Raw genomic sequence first — 24,151 nt, 5'->3', positions numbered from 1 at the left:
TATATCAACAGGAAAAATGAATATTTTAAGTAAACTGCATTGGTAGATACAATGACTGTGAGCGCTTCATGCTATATATAGGGTTTATAGGTTACCCACCCTCTATACAAACCAATGGTCCTTAAACTTTTCAAAAGATTTTACATTTTTCTCAATGATTCGCTGTCCCCTATAAAATGCTGGATAATCAACGTCATTACATTCGTGTACCGTAATTTCCGGACTATGAACCGCACTGCCTATGGACCAGCAACCCCAAAAACCACAACTTAATCCAGACAAAGCCCCATTGGGATACAATAAATGCGCATAAAAATATGGGGAATCAGTTCATCAATTGGTTACAAAACAAATGAGAAACGAAAAATACCAACAGCACATGCACAATCAACCGTAGGCGCAGGAGTGGCTGTGTGGTGAGTAGCTTGTTTACCAACCACATGGTTCCGGGTTCAGTCCCACTGCGTGGCACCTTGGGCAAGTGTCTTCTACTATAGCCTCAGGCCGACCAAAGCCCTGCGAGTGGATTTGGCAGACGGAAACTGAAAGAAGCCCGTCATATATATGTATATATATATGAGTGTGTGTGTGTGTGTCTGTGTTTGTGTTTGCCCCCCTAGCATTGCTTGACAACCGATGCTGGTGTGTTTATGTCCCCGTTACTTAGCGGTTCGGCAAAAGAGACCGATAGAATAAGTACTAGGCTTACAAAAGAATAAGTCCCGGGATCGAGTTGCTCGATTAAAGGCGGTGCTCCAGCATGGCCGCAGTCAAATGACTGAAACAAGTAAAAGAATAAAGAGTATACGCCCATATTTTCTATTGACCAATTACACTTGTACAAGTGTGATTAGCGAATGAATGCGTTGGAGTGGCGTGGATCTTTGAGGCCAACTACAAAAAAGGATGATAGCATGTGAAAAATTGAAAGTATTAAAATTTTAAAATTTAACTGTCTCAAGCCACCCCGTTTTCACGATACTTCAACGTCCCTTTGCAGTCCCGCTAAAAATCGCTTGCGGTCTCCTATGGACCCGTTTGAAGAACCAAACAGGCTGCAACTATTTAAAAACATGCATAACTACGTTGGTCACAGTGTATGGAAACACATAAAGGAGAATTAAAGAGCCACTAAGTAGTCAATCTTCTAGAAATAGTAGCTAAATCACCCTCAAATCACAACCTACAATTTAAAAAAAGGGCAATCTTAGAAATAGTCTTAAAAAAAAAAGACAAAAACGATGGTCTTAGCTGGAATGCCTTAGAACATCGGCCTACTTAAATGGGACTGACCTGGGGCTATCTCAGCAGATAACTGTATTTAACCAGTTAAATATCTGTCCCTTAGCATAAGAATGCAATCTATGACCGCCCACTAAATTATGATACAACAGTTACAGCTCGTCCTAGCAAGAATAAACTCTGCAATAGCAGAGTTATCTCCCTTGTTAGAGCTCAAAACTGGGAAGAGATACTTGCGAGGTGGAATAAATGGGAATATATATTCATGTGTGTATGTGTGTGTGTGCCACAGAAATTAAACAACTGTTCAGAGGAACATATGCATAGGAGCTTAACCTGCTAGAAATAGCAACCAAATATCCCTCTAATTACGTCTACAGCCTTAAAAAGGGAAGGACAGATTGGTAGTGTAGTTCTAGATATTAAAAACGATGAGATGGTCTCAGCTAGCATGTGTTTTAAGCATAAGCCTGCTCAATCAGGGCTAATGTAGAGTTAAACAACAATTGCTCAGCAGATACAGTATATAGCTATATACATACTGTTGCCCTTGATCAAACTTTGGAGTGATGCTTCAAGGATTTAGCATTTATCAACATCGCACCAAGCAGATGCCAGGACCCCTACGTAAAAAGCACTATCCTTGACTGGCTTCCGTGCAGGTGGCACGTAAATTGCACCAATCCGACCGTGGCCGTTGCCAGCCTCGCCTGGCACCTGTGCAGGTGGCACGTAAAAAGCACCCACTACACTCACGGAGTGGTTGGCGTTAGGAAGGGCATCCAGCTGTAGAAACATTGCCAGATAAGACTGGAGCCTGGTGCAGCCTTCTGGCTTCCCAGATCCCCGGTCAAACCGTCCAACCCATGCTAGCATGGAGAACGGACGTTAAACGATGATGATGATGATGACACTGATTTAATCTTTTATTACAGTTCCTGTGTGTCATCATTACCACTGTTTCAACATTACACATTATCATGTTCACATGGGTCTGAGGGAATTCGTTTTAATGAATTTTCTATGGCTAGATGCCCTTCCTGTTGCCAACCCTCACTTGTTACCAAACCAGATATTTCCCCATGACCAAACAAGTTTTCACAAAAAATTGGAAAAGAACGACACACTTTGTATGGCAGTGATGCTCATTTAAAATTATCAAGCAATGTCAAGACAAGGAGGTACACACACACACACACACAACAGGCTTCTTTCCTTTCCTAACAACCAAATCCACTCATAAAGCGTTAGTTGGCCAAGGGTTATTTATTGTAGAAGACACTTGTCTAAGGTGCCACATACATTTCAGTATTTCACATGGGATATTTAGTCATTCCTAATGTTGTCACTTACTGGAAAACCTCAGAAAGCAAACCTATTGCCAAAGATTTTCTAGCCATGACTGTCTCTTTTTAGAGATATATAGGACTAGATTATCCAATGAGTCCTTCCTATATTTAAGACCAAAGGATATATTCTAAAGGAGATTTGGCTGCTATTCCTGACAAGGGACCGCATTCAGCTACACTCTACAATCTAATAGAGTATTTAATACTCTAAATGATGATTTGCAAAACTGAACATATTTACAATGGTAGCCTCTTCGGTAGTTTCTTTTATATAAGATTTCTAGCACCATCTGCTTTCTCAATTTGAGAAAAAGCTATAACAATTTTGAGCGGAGGGGCAAGTCGAATACATTGACCTCAGTGCTTGACTGGTACTTTATTTTATTGACCGAGAAGGATGAAAGGCGAAGCTGACCATGGTCGAATTTAAACTCAGAATTGAAAGAGTCAGAAGAAATGCCACTAAACATTTTGTCCAACATGCTAACAATTCTACCAGCTTGCCACTTTAATAATAAAAATGATTCTTTCTACTAAAGGCAGAAGACCTGAAACTTGGGAGAGGGCTTAACCAGTTGATATGTCTCTTAGTGGCTGACGATGTGTGCATCTCTGATCATGAGCAGAAGTAGTGGACAAGCATCATAGCCATGTGTTGAGAGGAATTTTGTGGGGGTTTGAATAATTTAGCTCTGGAAACAAGAGTGTTTTGTTCGTCCTTTAACAAACCTTATTCAAGGACAATTTTGAGTAGGATGGGCTACTCAACATGAAGAAAATTCTAACTGGGGTCCACCTGCAATATCATGCACTGTTTATCTTGATATGAGATCACCATGTCGCGCACATGTGGTTGTGATGCACGTTTGGTGTACCCTTATCAGACAGGTAGTCATGATGGGTATATTGGGCTTCGTATATTTGTACCCTGGTATCACTTTGATGGTGTGCACTCATCTCTCACTCAATAATAATCTTAGCAATAATAACAGCAACAACACTTACCAGATACATTCAAATAAAGCTTTTGTAGAGATGGCCACATTGGTAGAACATCCCTCAAAATATCACCTATATGGGGATTAGGTTCACCAATAAGCCTCAGTGATTTCAAACCCTTTGATGACAGAGAATGCGTCTTTTTAGACAAACCTAAGCAAAGGTCCCACAACGAATTGTCAGATTTGGTGCTACCTGGAGTTGATACTGGAGAAGAATGCTGACAATTTGCAGGAGACAACCACTGTGAATCTGACAACGAAGAGTCCGTTTTGGAATTTGGTGTTTCTTCCTCTGAAATGCCCTCATCCAAATCAGCATAGATATCAAAAGACATTCGGCGGGATTCCAGCTGTTGTGGTGTCAAAGGAGAGAAACTATCAACAGCTGAATTTGTCCGTGATTTTACGTCTTCACTAGGGCACATTCTTTTCTTTTCTTTGGGAGTGGGAGGAGACTTAAAACAGGATTTGTTCGATATTCCATTTTCATCTTTTATTTTACCTATAAAAGAGTCAAAGCCATTTTGATCAGAAGATGTATCAGTCTCTGTTGAAATGTTACTTGAGCTCATAGAAGCTGAACTCTCTGTATTAGGCACTTCACTTTCAGTACTGGAACCTATATCAGATGTTTTAGAGGCTTTGTCACTTTGAGACAGATCATCAGCATTTTGGTAACACTTCACAACAGAAATGTTCTCCTCCTCACACAGAGACCTTGAACCTGACAGATTATCATCCCATGAATTGCTAAATGGCGATATAGAATCTTTCCCAGTCGAAGAGCAGAAACCAAATTCTTTTCCTAATGGTTTACAGTAACGATATCTATCTGCAGGTCGAAGCTTTTTCACTTCTGCAAGTTCATCATAAGAATTTGAGAGAAGTGCAGTTAATACTGAATAAGATGTCTTCCGTTTTGTTTCAAACTTTATGGAATGTGGGCAAGAAGTCATGGATTGAAAACAGTTGTTCATTCTATAGGAGCAAAGCTTGCAAAGCTTATCTGTGGAAATCGAATGTTCTTTAAAATTGCAGCAATTCATCATAAATGGATTTGAAGACATATTCAGACAGTTCATGTTTTTCGAATGAGTGGTGATAACATGATTTTTGGAATCAAACCGACTGAATGTACTCTTCAAGCATTTACGAGACTTGGGGCTCGCATCAATATTTGAATGACAATGAGATTCACTGGAAGAGGAGTTTTGTGAACTAAGATTTTGATGCCAAAGCATCGAAGTAAGCAGTGAGTTTTCTTCAGAAGATGTTAAGAGAGAATCTTTGTTCTTTCCTTCTTTGTCTCTGAACTTCTGACAGCAACCAAGATTACGCACCGCTGGGGTATTTAACTCTTTTTCACGTCGCAGCTTCTGGTCTAAAACTTTCTGCATCTTACCAACATCAGAAATACTATCTTCACAATTCACAGAGTGACCATTCTTATCAACAGCACCAATACTATCAAACAAAGAATTTGAATTATTAAATACTCTTTGACAATTATTAAGATTATCACCAGAGTCATTATTATTATTTTTATCATTGTTATTGTTATAAAAATATATATTTTCTGAGTGAAGTTTCAGTTTTTTGGCTATAGAAGAATCAAAATTATAAACACTTTTACACTTGAGAGAGTTTACAATCTTTTCAGAATGTTCATCAAACGCATCCTTGGAACAATCAGATATATCACAGTCAAAGCTAGAATCCAGAACGGTGTCCGATTCAGAATCATGAATGCCAGCACAAATTTTCATTAAACGTTCAAAGAATCCTACAAAGCCATCATTACGTTTTGAAAAAGTTAAGGAAAATTCCTGAAGTTTGCCATGTTTTAGAAAAGTTTCTATGATATTCCAACAACAGTTTGACTCCGTAATGGCAGGATGGCACTGAACACGTAACAAGACAACTGAATTTAACAACAGATGAACCAATTCTAAATGGCATTCTAAAAATACAGACAGGGTTGAGTTCAAGGTCAAGGAGGTGACGTATGGTGCAAGAGCTAACACTCGTGTTGCCATTGTGTCAGTCTTCATGCTCGCCTGGACATGTTTTGGAAGGTAACAGGTGACTTTAGGGTCATATTCATATACAGAACACCACATGAAGTCGTGACTCAAAACTGAAACAGAAATAAAAGAAGTGATATTAAAAAGATGAAAGTAAATGGATTCAAGATATAGTTTGTTTAGTTAAAATTTTAAACCATTTCAAAACAACAGAAGCCGGTAGAGCAAGTTTATCAAGGGTTTGTAACGTTACTCGAGATCATCATTATGTTTCCTTAGCTTTGGCTGCAAAGACACAACAATGTTGAAACAAAGGGTGCCCCAAAGACCCCTTTTGCTAATAAATCAAGTGTTCTATGGACAAACATTCATCTGAAAGGAGACATTCTTCTCCAAAGGTGAAATACAACAATAATTAGCATATTACTGTTCAAATTTGTCAGACCATATATATATATATGTGTGTCATCATTCAAATTTTTATGTCATCATTCCAATTCTTGCTGTTCATTGTGCACATGACAATTTATTAAATTTGGGTGGGGGGAGGGTTAAATAAAACAATACGAAAAACAAATACAGAAAAAGATATATGATGTACTTAACAACCAAATTCTAAACCTTACTATAATGGGTGTTATGCCTGACTCTTTGTCTGTTCCCTCTTCACAGCCAGGCAGCAGGATCAATGGTTATGATATTTTTGGGGATTACAAAGACAGTCGTCAGGAAGGATTTCAGCATCAAAAAATCAGAAAGCCTGATTATTTCATGCATATCGATTTTTGAATTGATAAATCACCTTCGCATTTTTATTAAAAATTCACCGACTACAAGTAACTCTGGATTTTCATCATATAGTTTGTGGCCCCATCATAGATACAAAGGGTGTCGCAAAGACAGTTAATAGCGAAAATAGAATGGAAAAATTGTAATTATTTAGTGGTTATTGAAGTGTGTGGAGGCGCAATGGCCCAGTGGTTAGGGCAGCAGACTCGCGGTCATAGGGTCGCGGTTTCGATTCCCAGACCAGGTGTTGTGAGTGTTTATTGAGCGAAAACACCTAAAGCTCCATGAGGCTCTGGCAGGGGATGGTGGTGATCCCTGCTGTACTCTTTCACCACAACTTTCTCTCACTCTTACTTCCTGTTTCTGTTGTACCTGTATTTCAAAGGGTCGGCCTTGTCACTCTCTGTGTCACACTGAATATCCCCGAGAACTACGTTAAGGGTACACGTGTCTGTGGAGTGCTCAGCCACTTACACATTAATTTCATGAGCAGGCTGTTCCGTTGATTCGGATCAACCGGAACCCTCGTCGTCGTAACCGACGGAGTGCTTCCATCTCATTGAAGTGTGTCAGTCTCAAGCAGGATTCAAAAGAGCTCATCGAAGCAGCTGTTGTCTACATCTTAGCTTTGTCAATCAAAATAACCCATGGAACCAGAACATCCAGACATTATTCGCATAGAAAAGTGAGAGGTAAGTCTTAGTTTGATTTTTTTGTAACCCTAAAGTTTCCGCTCCCACATTCACAGCAAACAAGGCACAGGGCCAAACTTTAGATCATGTAGGTGTACTTTTACCTACTCTGATGTTTACACACAGCCAGTTATACATCGCTGTGAGTAGAGCAACAGAATCCAGTAATTTGAAAATTAGTGTCGACCAAACAGAAAATATCGTCTACAAAGAAGTTTTGTAATCATATTGATATTATCGAAAGGAATATGTTTCATAATTTAAATAAGGAAATTTGTGAGCTTTGAATGTGTAAGAGTATAAGCAAGCATAAAATAGTGAAAACTAAAAAGTATATCTAAATAACACATTTTTCTTAATACTTTTTATGTAGTGGTCGAAGGAAGCTCTGGCTTTCATTAGGAGTGGTCCATGTAACCATTTATGATACAGAAGCTGGGAGCCTATTTCAGTCCGGGAGTGAATTGTCATCACATGCCACTTAGTCGCAAACATGTCATATATAGCTGCAATAGAATGCTGTATCACCAACAATAATGTGATTTCTCCAAGACATCACCCAGTAATCTATCAAACCCATTTACACATTTCTCAAGACATACTGCTGTTATGACTTTCCTTCCTCATTTTTTGCCTCCATCGTAACCGAGTAGATTTGCTAGTATTTCTAAAGGATCAAAACTTGAAATAATTACAGCACTATTTTAACTAATAAAGACATCTTGTGTTATTTCAGTATTTTACAGGAAAAAATGGATTTAATTACAATTTAAGAAGGAAAAGACAACAACAGTAACAACAATATATATTAAATTACAAGAATGACAAATGCAGAGTTTCATTCAAACTTGAAACCATGGAACTTCTTTAGATATAAAAGAAAAACAGTTTCAAAACTTGTTTAAGCAAGCCTGAACCATTAGTAATGCTTTGGAAATGGCAGTAAATATACCAGGATGTAAAGAAGTGTCTGATGATACTGAATGTTCTCTGCAGTTCAGAATAATTTCTTCCCTAAACAACAGCAGGCTGCCAATTATGGCTTCTGTTTCCAGTGTTATCTATTACAGCAATTTCTGGTTACTTACCAAACATTTTGCAATACAATAGGCCAGGTTACTCTCAGCTGTAAACTACTTGAAGTTGATAAGCAACCAAGAGCTTGAATTTACTGGATTTAAAAGTAAATTCCACTTAGATTTCTAATTTTGTCACAACTGGATCATTAATGTCTAAATATCCCTAATTGTGACTCATAATTTTCCAGACTGTTACCTTCATTTTTCAAAAAAGTATACATATACAGTATTTGTCAAGGCAACATATACACCCAACCAATCACCTTCAGGTGTCATACTACAAACACCTTCAGGAATAACACACCTAATAATCTAAAAATTAGGTTAATATTTTGAAACATTATAAAATTATATATCTATAATATATTTCAAGCTCTCGGAAAGTTTTGCAAATCTTAGGCAGAGTTAGGTAAAGTAAACAGACATAACAGCTTATGTTAACATTATGAATTTGATAGACACACAGATAGGTATCATCTCATAGTTTCAGAAATAGTTAACCCTTCAGCAATTAAACCAGTTATATCCAGCCCAAATATTCTACCTGCTTTATATTCAAACTGGTCAAATCTAACCTTTCACATCTATCTTCTAAAAATACACAATCACATGAACAAAATCTTGAAGCTACGAGATAATGCATGATTAATTCAAAACGATGTGAATAAATAAGCGTTACATTTGACAAAGTAATCTAAATACTAAAGAATATAATACAAAATAGATAGGATAACATATACTCTTCCACACTAGAGGAGAGTGGAAGAGTACAGAATGAAGGTAAAACAGAAGGGAGAAGTGACTTACCTCTTTCAAGACATAAATGTTTCATACGACAATACTCCTCGAGAAATTTCATAAAGTGCCGATCAATGTAGAGTTGCTTGTGAGTAAGGTTGTGTCGATCCAAGAGATCTAAAGCACTGCGACTGTATTTCCAAGGCCAACGCCTATTGTAATGAGCTTGCCAGCATTCATCAACATTGACACCTGAAACAAGATAAATATTCAACGACCAAGGTAAGTAATAACACTGTTTAATAACTATGAGGCTAGAATGGATGTTAGCCACTAACCACATGGTAATGAACTTAACATGTTACAATTACCAATGCATGGGTCTTTAAAGTACATAACCTATTTCTTTACTACCCACAAGGGGCTAAACACAGAGAGGACAAACAAGGACAAATGGATTAAGTCGATTATATCGACCCCAGTGCGTAACTGGTACTTATTTAATCGACCTCGAAAGGATGAAAAGCAAAGCCAGCCTCGGCAGAATTTGAACTCAGAACGTAACGGCAGACGAAATACTGCTAAGCATTTCGCCCGGCGTGCTAACGTTTCTGCCAGCCGCCAATAATGATCAATTGAAAACCAAAATAATTTCAAACGTCGCTCAGTACTCTCTAAAAATCACAAAAACGAAAAAAGCTCAGAAAAGGAACTTTAAAAATGGAAACCAGAGGGATGAGGAATCCTAGGAAAAGTCATCTGTTTCAATTGATAAAAAAGAAATTAAGAAAATAGAAAAGGTTCTAAGGGAAATAACTGCGTATAACACTACTGCATAAAACGACCAGATTATAAGGAAGTTGAGTGAAGAAACTCATTCCTTTTATTTCCCCTCATTTCCATTATGTTAAAGAAAATAAAATGGTTAACGATATGTAAATAGCTGATCTCGATTATAGACCCTGTCAAATACTTCAGGAATGATATTATTCCTTCCAAACTGCTGCTTAGCACACCTAAATGAAAGCAATGACATTCAGGCTCTCTTTCACAGCAGACTACACAAATCCTAACACACAACTGCAATGAATACACTAACCCTTATGACAATGCACATCATTGGAATAGCTGACATTTACTTACAGACACAGAAGTGCCAACGTGCCTAGGACTGGCTGATCAGACTATGCACGTGTACTATTAGCAATCATTGCAACAAGGATGATGTAAAGAAAGAAGAAATCTTATGACAAAGCATGTTTAAGGTTGAATCATGTACTGCCAGAATGACAATCAGCTGAAATATCCCTAAATAAATGCTCTACCAATGTATTGGCAAGATTCCTCTAACATATCACCGAGTTGTATCCATGCAACTAAGCTCGCATTACAAGCTAATAGAAAAACGAAAAGTACAAGATGTTAATATTGGCAAGAGAGAAAGACAAAAGCATCTTGGAGCATTAGTATAAACCAAATGTCATAACTACAAACAATAATCGCAGAAGAGAACGGTGTGTGGAGAAGAGGAATATTCAAGTGAAATAAAATTTGTTCGATTCTTCAGATTCTGTTTCCTCTACCAGTTGCAAAAGACCGACAAAAGGTCATGTATACTACTGCTCTGGCTAAACAAGGAAATAAAATGTAAATATAGATACAGAAATCAACACAAATTATTTCTGTGGCTTCTAAATGTAAAGGTACTTGGTGACCTCACCAGTGCCGGTACCATGAGAAAAAATCCAATCTAGTACATACTGTAAAGTAGTTGGCTTTAGGAAGGGCATCCAGCTGTAGAAAGCATGCTAATGTAAATCTGTCTTGTCTGTTCGTGCCAAACCATTCAACCCATGCTGGTAAAAAGGATGTTAAATGATGATGATGTAAAGAATTATTCTTTGATTTAGGCTTATTTTTACATTTTTTTTTTTACCTTTCTTTAATAGGAATTCTTCACCAAGCTTAATTAAAGTCCAAGGACACATGTACGCTGAAATTTCTTTCCATAAACGAGGTGGGATATCTGGAAGAAAAAGGGAAAAGGCAAATGAAATATATATTGCAAGAATTCCTTTAAAATAGGTTTGTATGTTTGCTGTAATGTTGTATTCCTGAAAAAGTTTCTGTTTGTCTTAATGTCATTGATAACCATAAAGTAAGAATAGATTATGTTGAGCAGTTGAGTAGTAGAAAGAGCATCTAGCTTTAAAAACAAAAAGTCCCATCTATGATAGTTGTAAACAGATATAAAATAGCAATAAATGTCTTTCTAAGACTACAAATAACATTACCTGAAGTGCTACAACTCAGGTCAAACAGAAAATGTATACAATTAAATGGGAAGACTAAGAAGGCAGCGGGTAATAAAAAAAAAATGAAATAGTAGAAACTAATATACAGGGTGGCCCAGAAGTAGGTTTAGTTATTCAATCATCTCTTTCGTATTTATATATTAACAAGTTTAGATCTTAATTATAAAAAATCTGAAACCAGTATTCTATGCTAATTTAGTTAATTTTGTCAAGCTCCCTTTTCAGTTAGTAAGATAGAAATTTAAATGTAATAAAATGCTTGAAAAGAAATTTAACCCTTTCATTACTGTATTTATTTTGAGATGCTCTCAGTTTCTTTCAATTATTTTAAATATAACAAAGAATTTAGTAAAATAACTTAGTTATTATTAAGCTAGTGTTAGGAATGTAAATTGTGACTAAAGCTTGGTGGAATATTTTAATTCAAAACTTATGAAAACAAGACATTTTACCACATAGCCAGAGCCGGTTTTAACCGGATTAGTAACAAAAGGGTTAAAGTGCCTATGTGATAACTGTAAACCTACTTTTGGGCCCCTCTGTATATTATTCAAAGTCAACAATACTTAAATTTTTTACAAGTCGATTGTTATGCTAATTGTAGATATACATGGGTTAGATCATTTCAAAAAGTGCTTCCTCAATTGGAATCCATATAAGATTTTTGGAGGCCCACATGACAAAACAGTAAATTGGGGGTCCAATAGCATTCTGCAAAAACTTTGCTTTCAGCATATGTATTGGTATGTATAGCAACAAACAGCTAGTTTTCTTGTTTTGTTTTTTTTCTCTCTAATATTTTTCCATAGTTCAACCTAAATAGGAATTTTGGAAGAAGTTTGCATAAAACTAGTTTTTAAACATCGAATGGCAATGGGGATCCACTAGAAAATAGAATAAAATAGTAATCAAAAGGGATCCAGAGACAAAAAAATGGTTGAGAACCCTGATTTAAAACAAAATAGATAACACACCTAGATTTTATATAAACAACACAAGAACAAATTAAAATATATCAAAATGTATGGAACCCAAAACTTCTCATGTAAAAAAATAGTGTCGGTGACATTTCGTTTTTTTTATCATCTTGTTGTTGGAGAGCCCTTGATCAAAACTGATCAAAAAGGCCTCTGAAATCAACTAGCCCACCTCACCTAACATTTCAGGCCTTGTGCCTATAATAGAAAGGATTATTATTATTATTATTATTATTATTATTAAGGAGGCAAGCTGGCAGAATCGTTAGCACATTGGGCAAACTGCTAAGCAGTATTTCGTCTGTCTTTGCCTTTCATCCTTTCGGGGTTCATAAAATAAGTAACAGCAAAACACTGGGGGGGGGGGGGGGGGTCGATGTAATCAACTATCCCCCTCCCCACAAATTTCAGGCCTTGTGCCTATAGTAGAAAGGATTATTATTATTATTATTATTATTAGTTTGCTTCATTTTGACTATCTGACAATTCTGACCACTTTCCCTGTTTAGAAAGAAAGAGTCAGATATCCAGCAATGAAAGCATGTGAGCTAATAATTGACATCACACACACACACACACATACACACATACATACATACGGGATGTAAAAAGTTCTGATAAAAGATTGTTGCTAAAATACATTGTTGTTGCAATTTCCAGGATTTTTGAAAAGATAGCTATAAAAACACTATTTTTATCTTTTCTAAAATTATCAACAAACTATTAAAAAAAACGCCAAAAAAAAAACCTGTTCTTGTCTACGGCAACATGTAACATGGTAAATAAACAATGATAAAGAAAAGGCTTTATGACAAAGGAACAGATGAATGATCATTTTGCTATGAAACATTTCAAATGATAACATTTTTATTTAAGTCCTTTATCAACAGCTTATCATTTAGAATGTTTTATAACATATAATCACATAATAGATAGGTTTAAGGTATGGTTCATTCAAGAAATATATACCTTCATCCAAAGTTTTCTGTGAGAAGTTGGCAATTTCCTTGCCCAGAACTATGGCACATTTCACATGCAGTGTCTGTGGGTTGTTGCTGGGTCGTTCTTCTTTTAAGAGGCCACTAAAATCAACAAAAAAGAAATATATATTGGAAGCACAATCAAAATCTTGTCAACATTTTAGAAAATTTTTAGTTTTAACATGACCTCAACTAGAATAACAACAAAAAATGACATTGAGCTAAAATGTGTTAATAATCAGAGATTAAATCTAAGAAATCATACTCCAAAGTCTGTAACAGTTTACTGAACAGAAGTTTCATTGACAGGCACATAAGTGTATTTACGAATGTGCATAAGTGCCACTGCACAGGTGCAACGTAGCAGGTGGAAACATCAGCAACAGGCTAAAGGTGTCAACAATCTTGATAAAGACATGCTACACCTTTTGGTGTTTATTTGGACACAAGCAACATTCAAATGAAACTTACTGATTATAAAATTGATGCACAATGAACAGAAACAAAAGATAAGCCCTGTAATGTTTGTGCCATGAAACAGTTATCTTATTTTGATTATATAACAGATTTTTTTTTACAGGTATCAGTTTTTGCCTACCCTCAAAAATAAGTCAATCATTTTTATCACAACAAAGACCAAACCATTGACTACCACTAGTGCATAAAATGCATAGATATTTCTTTTTAAAGGTCAAACTGGACAACCCAGAAGTTTGTAAAGAAACATCATTATGGTGAGCTACAAAACTACATTCATTTGGTTCATTATGCGTCACAAGTACAGCAATGTAGTCACCTTGAGTTATTTTGAAGAAGCTAGTTTATACTTTTCTACATTGATAGAAAGAAAATCAAAATAATATAAATAAAAGAAACTATTTGAAGAGTTACCTGTCAACCTCATGGCCAAGAAGCTCGGCCAGAAGCCGAGTGGCAAACACATTCTGTATGGCAGCCATCCAGCGCAATAGTCTAGAGAAGGAAAACAAAGTATTTCATATTAAGGATATTTTCCAGTGAAGAATAAAAATAACAAGAAAAAAGGTTATCAGATGAAATAAACAAAACATGGAATGTATTTCATTGAACTAAATTAACCTGTCACCATAACTTAGCAGTTTAGCAAAACAGGTCGATAGAATAAGTACCAGACTTTAAAAAAAAAACCTCTGGGGTCGATTTGCTTGGCTAAACCCTCTAAGGCAGTTCATCACTATGGCCAGTGTCCAATGACTGGAACAAAAGATAAAAGATTTCTTGCCAACATATTGGTTCATATATGTAGGATGGGTTAGTCTAGGACATATTTCAGTTTTCATGTGTTTCATAATTGAAAATATTCTTCTTGTGCCACGTAAAAAGCACTACTCAGCTCACCTGTGCCACATAAAAATCACTAAATCCTCTCTGCTGAGTGGTTGGCTTTAGGAAGGGCATCCAGCTGTAAAAGTCCTGCCAAAACAGTCAAAGAAGTTTGGCACAGGCTTTGGCCTGGCCAGCTCTTGTGAAAGTGTCCCACCCACACTAGCATGGAAGATGGACATTAAACGATGATGAACAAAGAGTAAATGCAACACATTTGATAAAATAACCTCTTTTTCCTAACAGTTTCAGCTCTCTCCTCAATGACTTTGTTAGTTACTATTATCCACACACACACACACACACACACACACACACATACACATACACACTCAAGCTCAGGACAATCTGCTATTCCTTATCGTTTAAATATCTACTAATATGTACAGGCGTGACTGTGTGGTAAGAAGCGTGCCTCACCAACCACATAGTTCTGGGTTCAGTCCCTCTGCATGGCACCTTGGGCAAGTGTCTACTATAGCCTCAACCTAACCAAAGCTTTGTGAGTGGATTTGGTAGTCGGAAACTGAAAGTCAGTCAGTCATATGTACATGTATATATACATATGTGAGTGTGTGTCCACCACTGCTTGACAACTAGTGTTGGTGTGTTTACGCACCCATAACTTGCAGTTCGGCAAAAGAGACCGATAGAATAAACACCAAACTTAACAAAACAAGTAAACATTAAGGTTGATTCATTCAACTAAAAAGGTAATGCCCCAGCATGGCCTCAGTCTAATGACAGAAACAAGTAAAATATAAAAGATAATAGCCATTAAAGTAGCCTCTTCCTTTAACAAGAAAGACCATTACATCTTCAAAGGTTCAGACAACCTTAACACTTAATAAAAATGCAAACATCACTCCCTTAAACACGCTACATGTCCCCTTAATGAGTGCTTCCTAGCTAGAAGTATTCCTACTCACATGATATACAAAGATCTGTTGACTTTAATAAGTACATGTGGTAGTGTTACAAAATCTGTATCAAGACTCAGACTGTCTTTTTTTATCTAAAGCATGGTTGTATGGTAAGAAGCTTGCTTCCAAACCATATGGTTCTGGGTTTGAGGTTAATGGACTGAGAAAGTGAGGTAGACCGAGGAAAACACGGAGGGGACAGGTGGAGGAGGTTGGGAGGGTTGGCTTGAGAAGGATGGTGAGATGGTGCGAGGGCAGTTGCTATGGCATTGAGGTAGATCCAGCCACTCTCGTTAACAGGAACAAAACCAAGATTCAAAAAACACTACATGACATGAAATATAGCAAGCTGAAAGACTTCAATTATCTCGGATAATCCTTGCAATTAAAAGACAAAAATTTCTTCTGGAAGTGTTAAAAGTCCAAAAGTAAAGGAGTTAATATTCCAATAGTGTTAGTTAATCCAAATTTTTAGAAAATGAAGACAATACAGGAATGCATTTCATATCATTTAAAAGCCAACTGGTGAAACCAATGGATAGGTTTCGACCTTATTAGATCTCTTCACCTCAGTTGACTAAAAGATTATCAGTACGTAAAGAAATAGGGTGAAAATAGTGATACTGATTATGAATATCAAGTCTATGGGAGTTATTTCACCCCCAGCCTCGCACGCGCATATGTGATACTAAAGATCACTATCTGTATTTGTGAGTATCATGATTTTGTGAAGGTGCATGGCTGAGTGGTTATGGTGTTGGACTCATGACCCTAAGATTGTGGTTTCACTTCCTAGACTGGGCAATGAGTTGTGCTCCTGAGCAAAACACTTCAGTTCATGTTGCTTCAGTCCACTCAGCTGGCAAAAATGAGTAACGCTGCAATGGACTGGTGTCTCATCCAGGTGTGGAATATACATGCCACGGAAACCAGGAATCCAGCCCTTTGGGTCTCTATGATTCAGGAAAGAAATTTACTTTTTACTTTACCATGATTTCAATGGAAACAGTCCAGTGTGCCAATAAAATGCTTTCACTAATGTGCTTTTAAGTACAATCCTTTTTGCCTAAGGTAAGATCCAGTACATGTAGGAGTCCTGGAAACTTCAAAACAAAAGGATTTTTCCTCTTATAATTTCAATACAGAGATGTTACTCTGTATTGAAGGTGAATGGCAGACAAAGAACACAACACACAAGGCTTAGAGACAGACAATGCAAGCCTATCGGACACACATTTATATCGAACATGCATGAACAAGTAATCACACAAACAACTCATACAAAAACAGACATGTGCAAAAAGACTCAGAGACACACACATTTACATAAATTGGTTTTCTGAATAAATGATATCTGTATATATAAAAGTGAAGTTGTGTGTGTCTGTCTCCTATGATTTAGATTCCTAACTACTCCCACATTTTGCAGTGCAGTGTAACCAAAAGCGGGTATCTTATAGTCGTGATTCATATCGAGCCCTTCTGGGTATTAGCGCACATCTACGATGAGTCTACGATTTAAAAAAAAATTTACCCTCATTTTCCCCCATTTTTAATGCATTTTTGGCATATATAAGGGAAGTAACTCTCTAAAAATTTATTATTAAATCTCAGAACGTAAAAAGCTACAGTAACACCCCCCCCCCCTTTGTGGTTAGCCATATTGAGATGGCTATTATACTTTACATCTCTAAAAATGCTTATATAGTTATTTCCCTTACAAACCCGAGCAACGCCGGGCGATACTGCTAGTTTTAACATACAATTAAAAGTAAATTTTGAAGACAAAAAATAAATTATAGTTTCTGTTTTAGAAAAGTGGGTGAAAGAGAATGACAGCTAATTCACTGTGAATATTTATGAGCTAAATTGACTGGATTGTCATGGGTAGAATGCCTTTGTGTTATTTACTTTCATTATGGTGAAATAAAATTTTAAGTAGAAAATAAATCCCTGAAGGATAACAAAGAGAACAAGACTTTTTTCTTTACGAAATTGCCACCAAGTAGGTGAACGGTCATAATAAACTTTAAAATTCCTATACCAACAGACACCCACACACATAGACGCACATGCAGACACAGCCAGATGCACATGCGCACGCACACACACCACAGCTGGACATGCATGCAGACACCACAGCTGGACACACAGCCGGACGCACACACAGACACACACAGCCGGACACACACGCAGACACACAGCCAGACGCACACACAGCCGGACACACACATAGCCGGACGCACACACAGCCGGACACACACACAGCTGGACGCACACGCAGACACACACAGCCGGACACACATGCAGACACACAGCCAGACACGCATGTGGACACAGACACACACACACAAGGGACTCAACATTTTGTCAAACAAGTTCTTTTGAGAATATCTATTAACCAACTATAACTGAAGTGCATACATCAACAAGGTAAGCATACGTATGGTAAATATCATTGCCATGAGAGTTGGGAAATGCAGACAACCAGGGTAAATAACCAAGAAAGTTACACAGGTTTACAACAGCAGATCATCTGATAAAAGCTTTCAGAACACGCACGCACTGCAATGTTGCCAGAAGCTTGTCACAGCAATGATGTCAAAAACTTGTCACAACAATGTTGTCAGAGTAACATAGATAAAAGTTGTAATATCACCTGCTGGATTTGAGTGCCATATCTGCTGTAAACCAGACAACAGCACTAACCACTAGATCAAAGCAACATTGCAACTTTTACCATCCCAATTAGAATAGTTAAGATAAGTAGTAAAGATTATACATACAAGGATGGGGGTTGCTGAAAGGATCCTGGCTTTAAGGGTATCGTGAAAAGCCTGGCTGGAGGCCCAACCTTCCAAGTTCTTTTACAGGGCTTAGAAAAACTGAAGGACCTCTGCAATAAGTGTGTGAATCTGAGAAGGGAGTATGTTGAATTAAATCATAACTGATCCTCCTGTATTTTCTCCTACCCAAAGCCAGAAACTTTTCAGCACCCCCACCCTCGTACTAGTCACCTTTTCACAAATTATTAAGGTATAGTATTCTGTGTGTGTGTACACCTATTATTTACTTGTTTCAGTTATTGGACTGAGGCCATGCTGGGGCACCACCACAAGCAGTTTAGTTGAACATATCTACCATAGTACTTATATTTTTGAAGTCTAGTACTAATTTTATGGGTCTCTTTTGCTGAACCCGTCAAACAATAGGGGGCACAAACACACACATACATACAATGGGCTTCCGATACAGTTTCCTTCCACCACATTCACTCACAAAGCATTGGCTGGTCCAGGGCTATAAAAGACACCTGTTCAAAATTCCATGCAGTGGGACTGAACCCAAAACCATGTGGTTACAAAACAAATTTCTTAACCAGACAGACATTCTTATAGCTATACTTTATCTTGTGGAATCAATTCCCTGTAAAAACATCAGAGTTTGAATCTTTTGAGCACTATTAAGAGAATTCCTGGATCTCATTTGTGGACTAACACATACATACACACAAGATGGCAGAAAAGGGTTGTAGTATCAACTGCAAAATTCAAGTGACATGTACTGTAAATTATATATTTGTATTAACCACCATACCAAAGTGACATAACTTTTGGTGGTACAAATTTGCAATCTAACAACTTCTGTTACATCCAAAAGAAGGCCATTCATTTCTTGTGAATGGTCCTACAACAAAAAGTGTCTTCATTGTATCATTTAGCAACTAGAATGGACTTCTAATTTCGGGCTTTACTGTACTTCACACTCCAACCAAAAACGTAAGACAAGAGACTCATTCAAATTACCCCTTCACTAGAGCTCCATTCCCTTCCATACTGCCCAGTCGGCTTCCAAAGAAGAGAAGGGGAAAAACTTTGAGTCAATAACAGAGTTTGCACATACATGATCACTAGACCTATTTGAAACAGCAGTCAAATCTCCCTCAAATGACACTACCACCTCAAAATGGAAAAAGGACACACAAGGTGATATAGTCTTAGATTTGCTGTAGCTGGGCAGGTGGTGGTGGTGGAGAAGACGTAACTGGAATGCCTTAAATCAGAGCTGATCTGGCAAATAACACAACCAACCAATGTTTTAAATACCAGATTAGTCACACCAAATTTCTCAAACTTTCTATTGCTGGTGAAAATACTCCCTCCACTGACCATAAATAACAGTTATCTACCTGTTCAGCCAGTAGACCGACACAGTTTTTGTAATTGAAAGAAAAGGTTCACAGAATGGTAGAAATGATAGAAAACAAGGTTATAAATCTTATTCAGTGAAACTGTAGACGCCAATGAAACTAACTGAAGGGGTTTCTTAAATGCAAAAAGTTCAACCAGTTAAAGTTTCATAAAATATCGATAAGCTAAGAACTAAGTATAGTTTTTAGAGGTGCCGACAGAGATCAAAGAGGGTGCCGACAGAGATCAAGGAGGGTGCCCGACAGAGATCAAAGAGGAGTGCCGAAAGAGATCAAAGAGGAGTGCCGAAAGAGATCAAAGAGGGTGCCGACAGAGATCAAAGAGGGGTGCCGAAAGAGATCAAAGAGGGGTGCCGAAAGAGATCAAAGAGGGGTGCCGAAAGAGATCAAAGAGGGGTGCCGAAAAAGATCAAAGAGGGGTGCCGACAGAGATCAAAGAGGGTGCCGAAAGAGATCAAAGAGAGTGCCGAAAGAGATCAAAGAGAGTGTCGACAGAGATCAAAGAAGGTGTCGACAGAGATCAAAGAAGGTGCCGACAGAGATCAAAGAGGGTGCCGACAGAGATCAAAGAGGGTGCCGACAGAGATCAAAGAGGGTGCCGACAGAGATCAAAGTGGAATGCCGAAAGAGATCATAGAGGGTGCCGAAAGCGATCAAAGAGGAGTGTCGAAAGAGATCAAAGAGGGTGCCGACAGAGATCAAAGAGGGTGCCGACAGAGATCAAAGTGGAGTGCCAACCAAACCTACCTCAAAAATTAACCTTCTGTCTTATAAGAAAGGACAGTGGATTATGTAGTTCTTCATAAACTGTGTCATCATCATGGTTTATTTTTCTATGTTTGTATGGATAAGATGGAGGTAATTGAGGCAGTTTTCTATGGTCAGATGTTCTTCTTGTCACCAACTCTCACCTGTTTCCAAGCAAGGTAATATTTCCCAATGGCCAGACAGGTTTTTCATGGAAGACTGGAAGTGAACAACACCGCTTGTAAGATGGTGAAGCTCATTTACAACTAACACATGATGTCAAGACAAGAGTACACACTATCTCTCTCTCACTCACACACACACACAAAAACAGGTTTCTTTAAGTTCTGTCTACTGAATCCACTCAGAAGGGTTTGGTCAGCAAAGAGCTATAATAGAAGACACTTGCCTGAGGTGCCATGTGGCAGGACCGAACCTAAGAACACACGAAAAAATAAAGGAGTGGGGTAGGGGTGGATTGATAATGGTTACAACACTTTTAATCATAGATCTTTTGTAATTGAAAGAAAAGGTTCACAGAATGGTAGAAATGATAGAAAACAAGGTTATAAATCTTATTCAGTGAAACTGTAGACGCCAATGAAACTAACTGAAGGGGTTTCTTAAATGCAAAAAGTTCAACCAGTTAAAGTTTCATAAAATATCGATAAGCTAAGAACTAAGTATAGTTTTTAGAGGTGCCGACAGAGATCAAAGAGGGTGCCGACAGAGATCAAGGAGGGTGCCCGACAGAGATCAAAGAGGAGTGCCGAAAGAGATCAAAGAGGAGTGCCGAAAGAGATCAAAGAGGGTGCCGACAGAGATCAAAGAGGGGTGCCGAAAGAGATCAAAGAGGGGTGCCGAAAGAGATCAAAGAGGGGTGCCGAAAGAGATCAAAGAGGGGTGCCGCCGAAAAAGATCAAAGAGGGGTGCCGACAGAGATCAAAGAGGGTGCCGAAAGAGATCAAAGAGAGTGCCGAAAGAGATCAAAGAGAGTGTCGACAGAGATCAAAGAAGGTGTCGACAGAGATCAAAGAAGGTGCCGACAGAGATCAAAGAGGGTGCCGACAGAGATCAAAGAGGGTGCCGACAGAGATCAAAGTGGAATGCCGAAAGAGATCATAGAGGGTGCCGAAAGCGATCAAAGAGGAGTGTCGAAAGAGATCAAAGAGGGTGCCGACAGAGATCAAAGAGGGTGCCGACAGAGATCAAAGTGGAGTGCCGAAAGAGATCAAAGAGGGTGCCGAAAGAGATCAAAGAGGGTGCCGACAGAGATCAAAGAGGGTGCCGACAGAGATCAAAGTGGAGTGCCGAAAGAGATCATAGAGGGTGCCGAAAGAGATCAAAGAGGGTGCCGAAAGAGATCAAAGAGGGGTGCCGAAAGAGATCAAAGAGGGGTGCCGAAAAAGATCAAAGAGGGGTGCCGACAGAGATCAAAGAGGGTGCCGACAGAGATCAAAGAGGGTGCCGACAGAGATCAAAGAGGGTGCCGACAGAGATCAAAGAGGGTGCCGACAGAGATCAAAGTGGAGTGCCGAAAGAGATCAAAGAGGGTGCCGAAAGAGAACAAAGAGGGTGCCGAAAGAGATCAAAGGCGGTGCCGACAGAGATCAAAGACGGGGCCGACAGAGATCAAAGTGGGTGCCGAAAGAGATCAAAGAGGAGTGCCGACATAGATCAAAGAGGAGTGTCGAAAGAGATCAAATAGGGTGCCGAAAGAGATCAAAGAGGGTGCCGACAGAGATCAAAGAGGGTGCCGACAGAGATCAAAGAGGGTGCCGACAGAGATCAAAGAGGGTGCCGACAGAGATCAAAGAGGGTGCCGACAGAGATCAAAGAGGGTGCCGACAGAGATCAAAGAGGGTGCCGACAGAGATCAAAGAGGGTGCCGCCAGAGATCAAAGAAGGTGCCGAAAGAGATCAAAGACGGTGCCGACAGAGATCAAAGTGGAGTGCCGAAAGAGATCAAAGAGGAGTGTCGAAAGAGAACAAAGAGGGTGCCGAAAGAGATCAAAGAGGGTGCCGACAGAGATCAAAGAGGGTGCCGACAGAGATCAAAGAGGGGTGCCGAAAGAGATCAAAGAGGGTGCCGAAAGAGATCAAAGAGGGTGCCGAAAGAGATCAAAGAGGGTGCCGAAAGAGATCAAAGAGGTGCCGACAGAGATCAAAGTGGAGGGCCGAAAGAGATCAAAGAGGGTGCCGACAGAGATCAAAGAGGGTGCCGAAAGAGATCAAAGAGGGTGCCGAAAGAGATCAAAGATGGTGCCGAAAGAGATCAAAGATGGTGCCGAAAGAGATCAAAGATGGTGCCGAAAGAGATCAAAGAGGATGCCGAAAGAGATCAAAGAGGGTGCCGACAGAGATCAAAGAGGGTACGGAAAGAGATCAAAGAGGGTGCCGACAGAGATCAAAGAGGGTGCCCGACAGATCAAAGAGGGTGCCCGACAGAGATCAAAGAGGGTGCCCGACAGTGATCAAAGAGGGTGTCTGACAGAGATCAAAGAGGGTACCGACAGAGATCAAAGAGGGTGCCGACAGAGATCAAAGAGGGTGCCGAAAGAGATCAAAGATGGTGCCGACAGAGATCAAAGAGAGTGCCGACAGAGATCAAAGAGGGTGCCGACAGATATCAAAGAGGGTGCCGACAGAGATCAAAGAGGGTGCCGACAGAGATCAAAGAGGGTGCCGACAGAGATCAAAGAGGGTGCCGAAAGAGATCAAAGAGAGTGCCGAAAGAGATCAAAGAGGGTGCCGACAGAGATCAAAGAGGGTGCCGAAAGAGATCAAAGAGGGTGCCGACAGATATCAAAGATGGTTCCAAAAGAGATCAAAGATGAGTGCCGAAAGAGATCAAAGATGAGTGCCGACAGATATCAAAGAGGAGCGCGGAAAGAGATCAAAGAGGAGCGCCGAAAGAGATCAAAGAGGGTGCCGAAAGATATCAAAGAGGGTGCTGAAAGAGATCAAAGAGGAGTCCCGAAAGAGATCACAGATGGTGTCGAAAGAGATCAAAGTCCACCCAGTGAGCAGACCTCTAATCAAAAGATGTTCCAACAGTAACCATCCTACTCGTTTTTCTTTCCCCCAGAATATTTTTCTAACTCATGTGGTTCCCCTGATGGTTACAGCTATTACAAGAGAGACACTTTTACTCTTTTACTTGTTTCAGTCATTTGACTGCAGCCATACTGGAGCTACTGCCTTTAGTTGAGTAAATCAACCCCAGGACTTATTCTTTGTAACCCTAGTACTTATTCTATTGGTCTCTTTTGCTAAACCACTAAGTTACGGGGATGTAAACACCAGCATTAATTGTCAAGTGATGTTGTGGGGACAAACACAGATGCACAAACACACACACACACATATGTGACGGGCTTCTTTCAGTTTCCATCTACCAAATCCACTCATAAAGCTTTGGTCGACCTGAGGTTATAGCAGAAGACACTTGCCCAAGGTGCCACGCAGTGAGATTGAACCCGGAACCATGTGGTTGGTAAGCAAGCTACTTACCAACACAGCCACTCCTGCACCTATTATGTATTTATTTCCACTTTTTTTCTTTCTTTTTTTTAAGAAGGAAGAACACACTGACCGACTAGAAATGGTTCCTTCATCAAGTATTTGTGTAACTCGATTGATTACACTCCGCTTCCAAAATTTGTGGCTTTGTGCCACAAAATAAGATATCCCCATCACCATTATTATGGTTACAGTATAGAT

The 24,151-nt window shown here is 38.9% G+C and overlaps 1 protein-coding gene across 2 annotated transcripts in view; it reads right to left on the bottom strand.

Annotated features, from left to right (window-relative positions):
* Positions 1–24,151, bottom strand: part of LOC115215002 — a 156,888-nt gene that overhangs the window by 95,782 nt on the left and 36,955 nt on the right. For both annotated transcript variants that reach the window (XM_036505636.1, XM_036505637.1), the window contains exons 2-6: positions 14,078–14,158; positions 13,176–13,288; positions 10,851–10,940; positions 8,984–9,166; positions 3,597–5,729 (exon numbers count right to left, since the gene is read on the bottom strand). In XM_036505636.1, coding sequence (XP_036361529.1) covers positions 3,597–5,729; positions 8,984–9,166; positions 10,851–10,940; positions 13,176–13,288; positions 14,078–14,158 — 2,600 coding nt within the window. The remainder of the gene's footprint in view (positions 1–3,596; positions 5,730–8,983; positions 9,167–10,850; positions 10,941–13,175; positions 13,289–14,077; positions 14,159–24,151) is intronic.

Source organism: Octopus sinensis, linkage group LG8 (genome assembly GCF_006345805.1).
Source record: "Octopus sinensis linkage group LG8, ASM634580v1, whole genome shotgun sequence".
In the NCBI taxonomy this organism is placed as follows: Eukaryota; Metazoa; Mollusca; class Cephalopoda; order Octopoda; family Octopodidae; genus Octopus; species Octopus sinensis.
The sequence above is the reverse complement of the archived record's forward strand: the minus strand, read 5'-3'. Positions and strand labels throughout refer to the sequence as shown.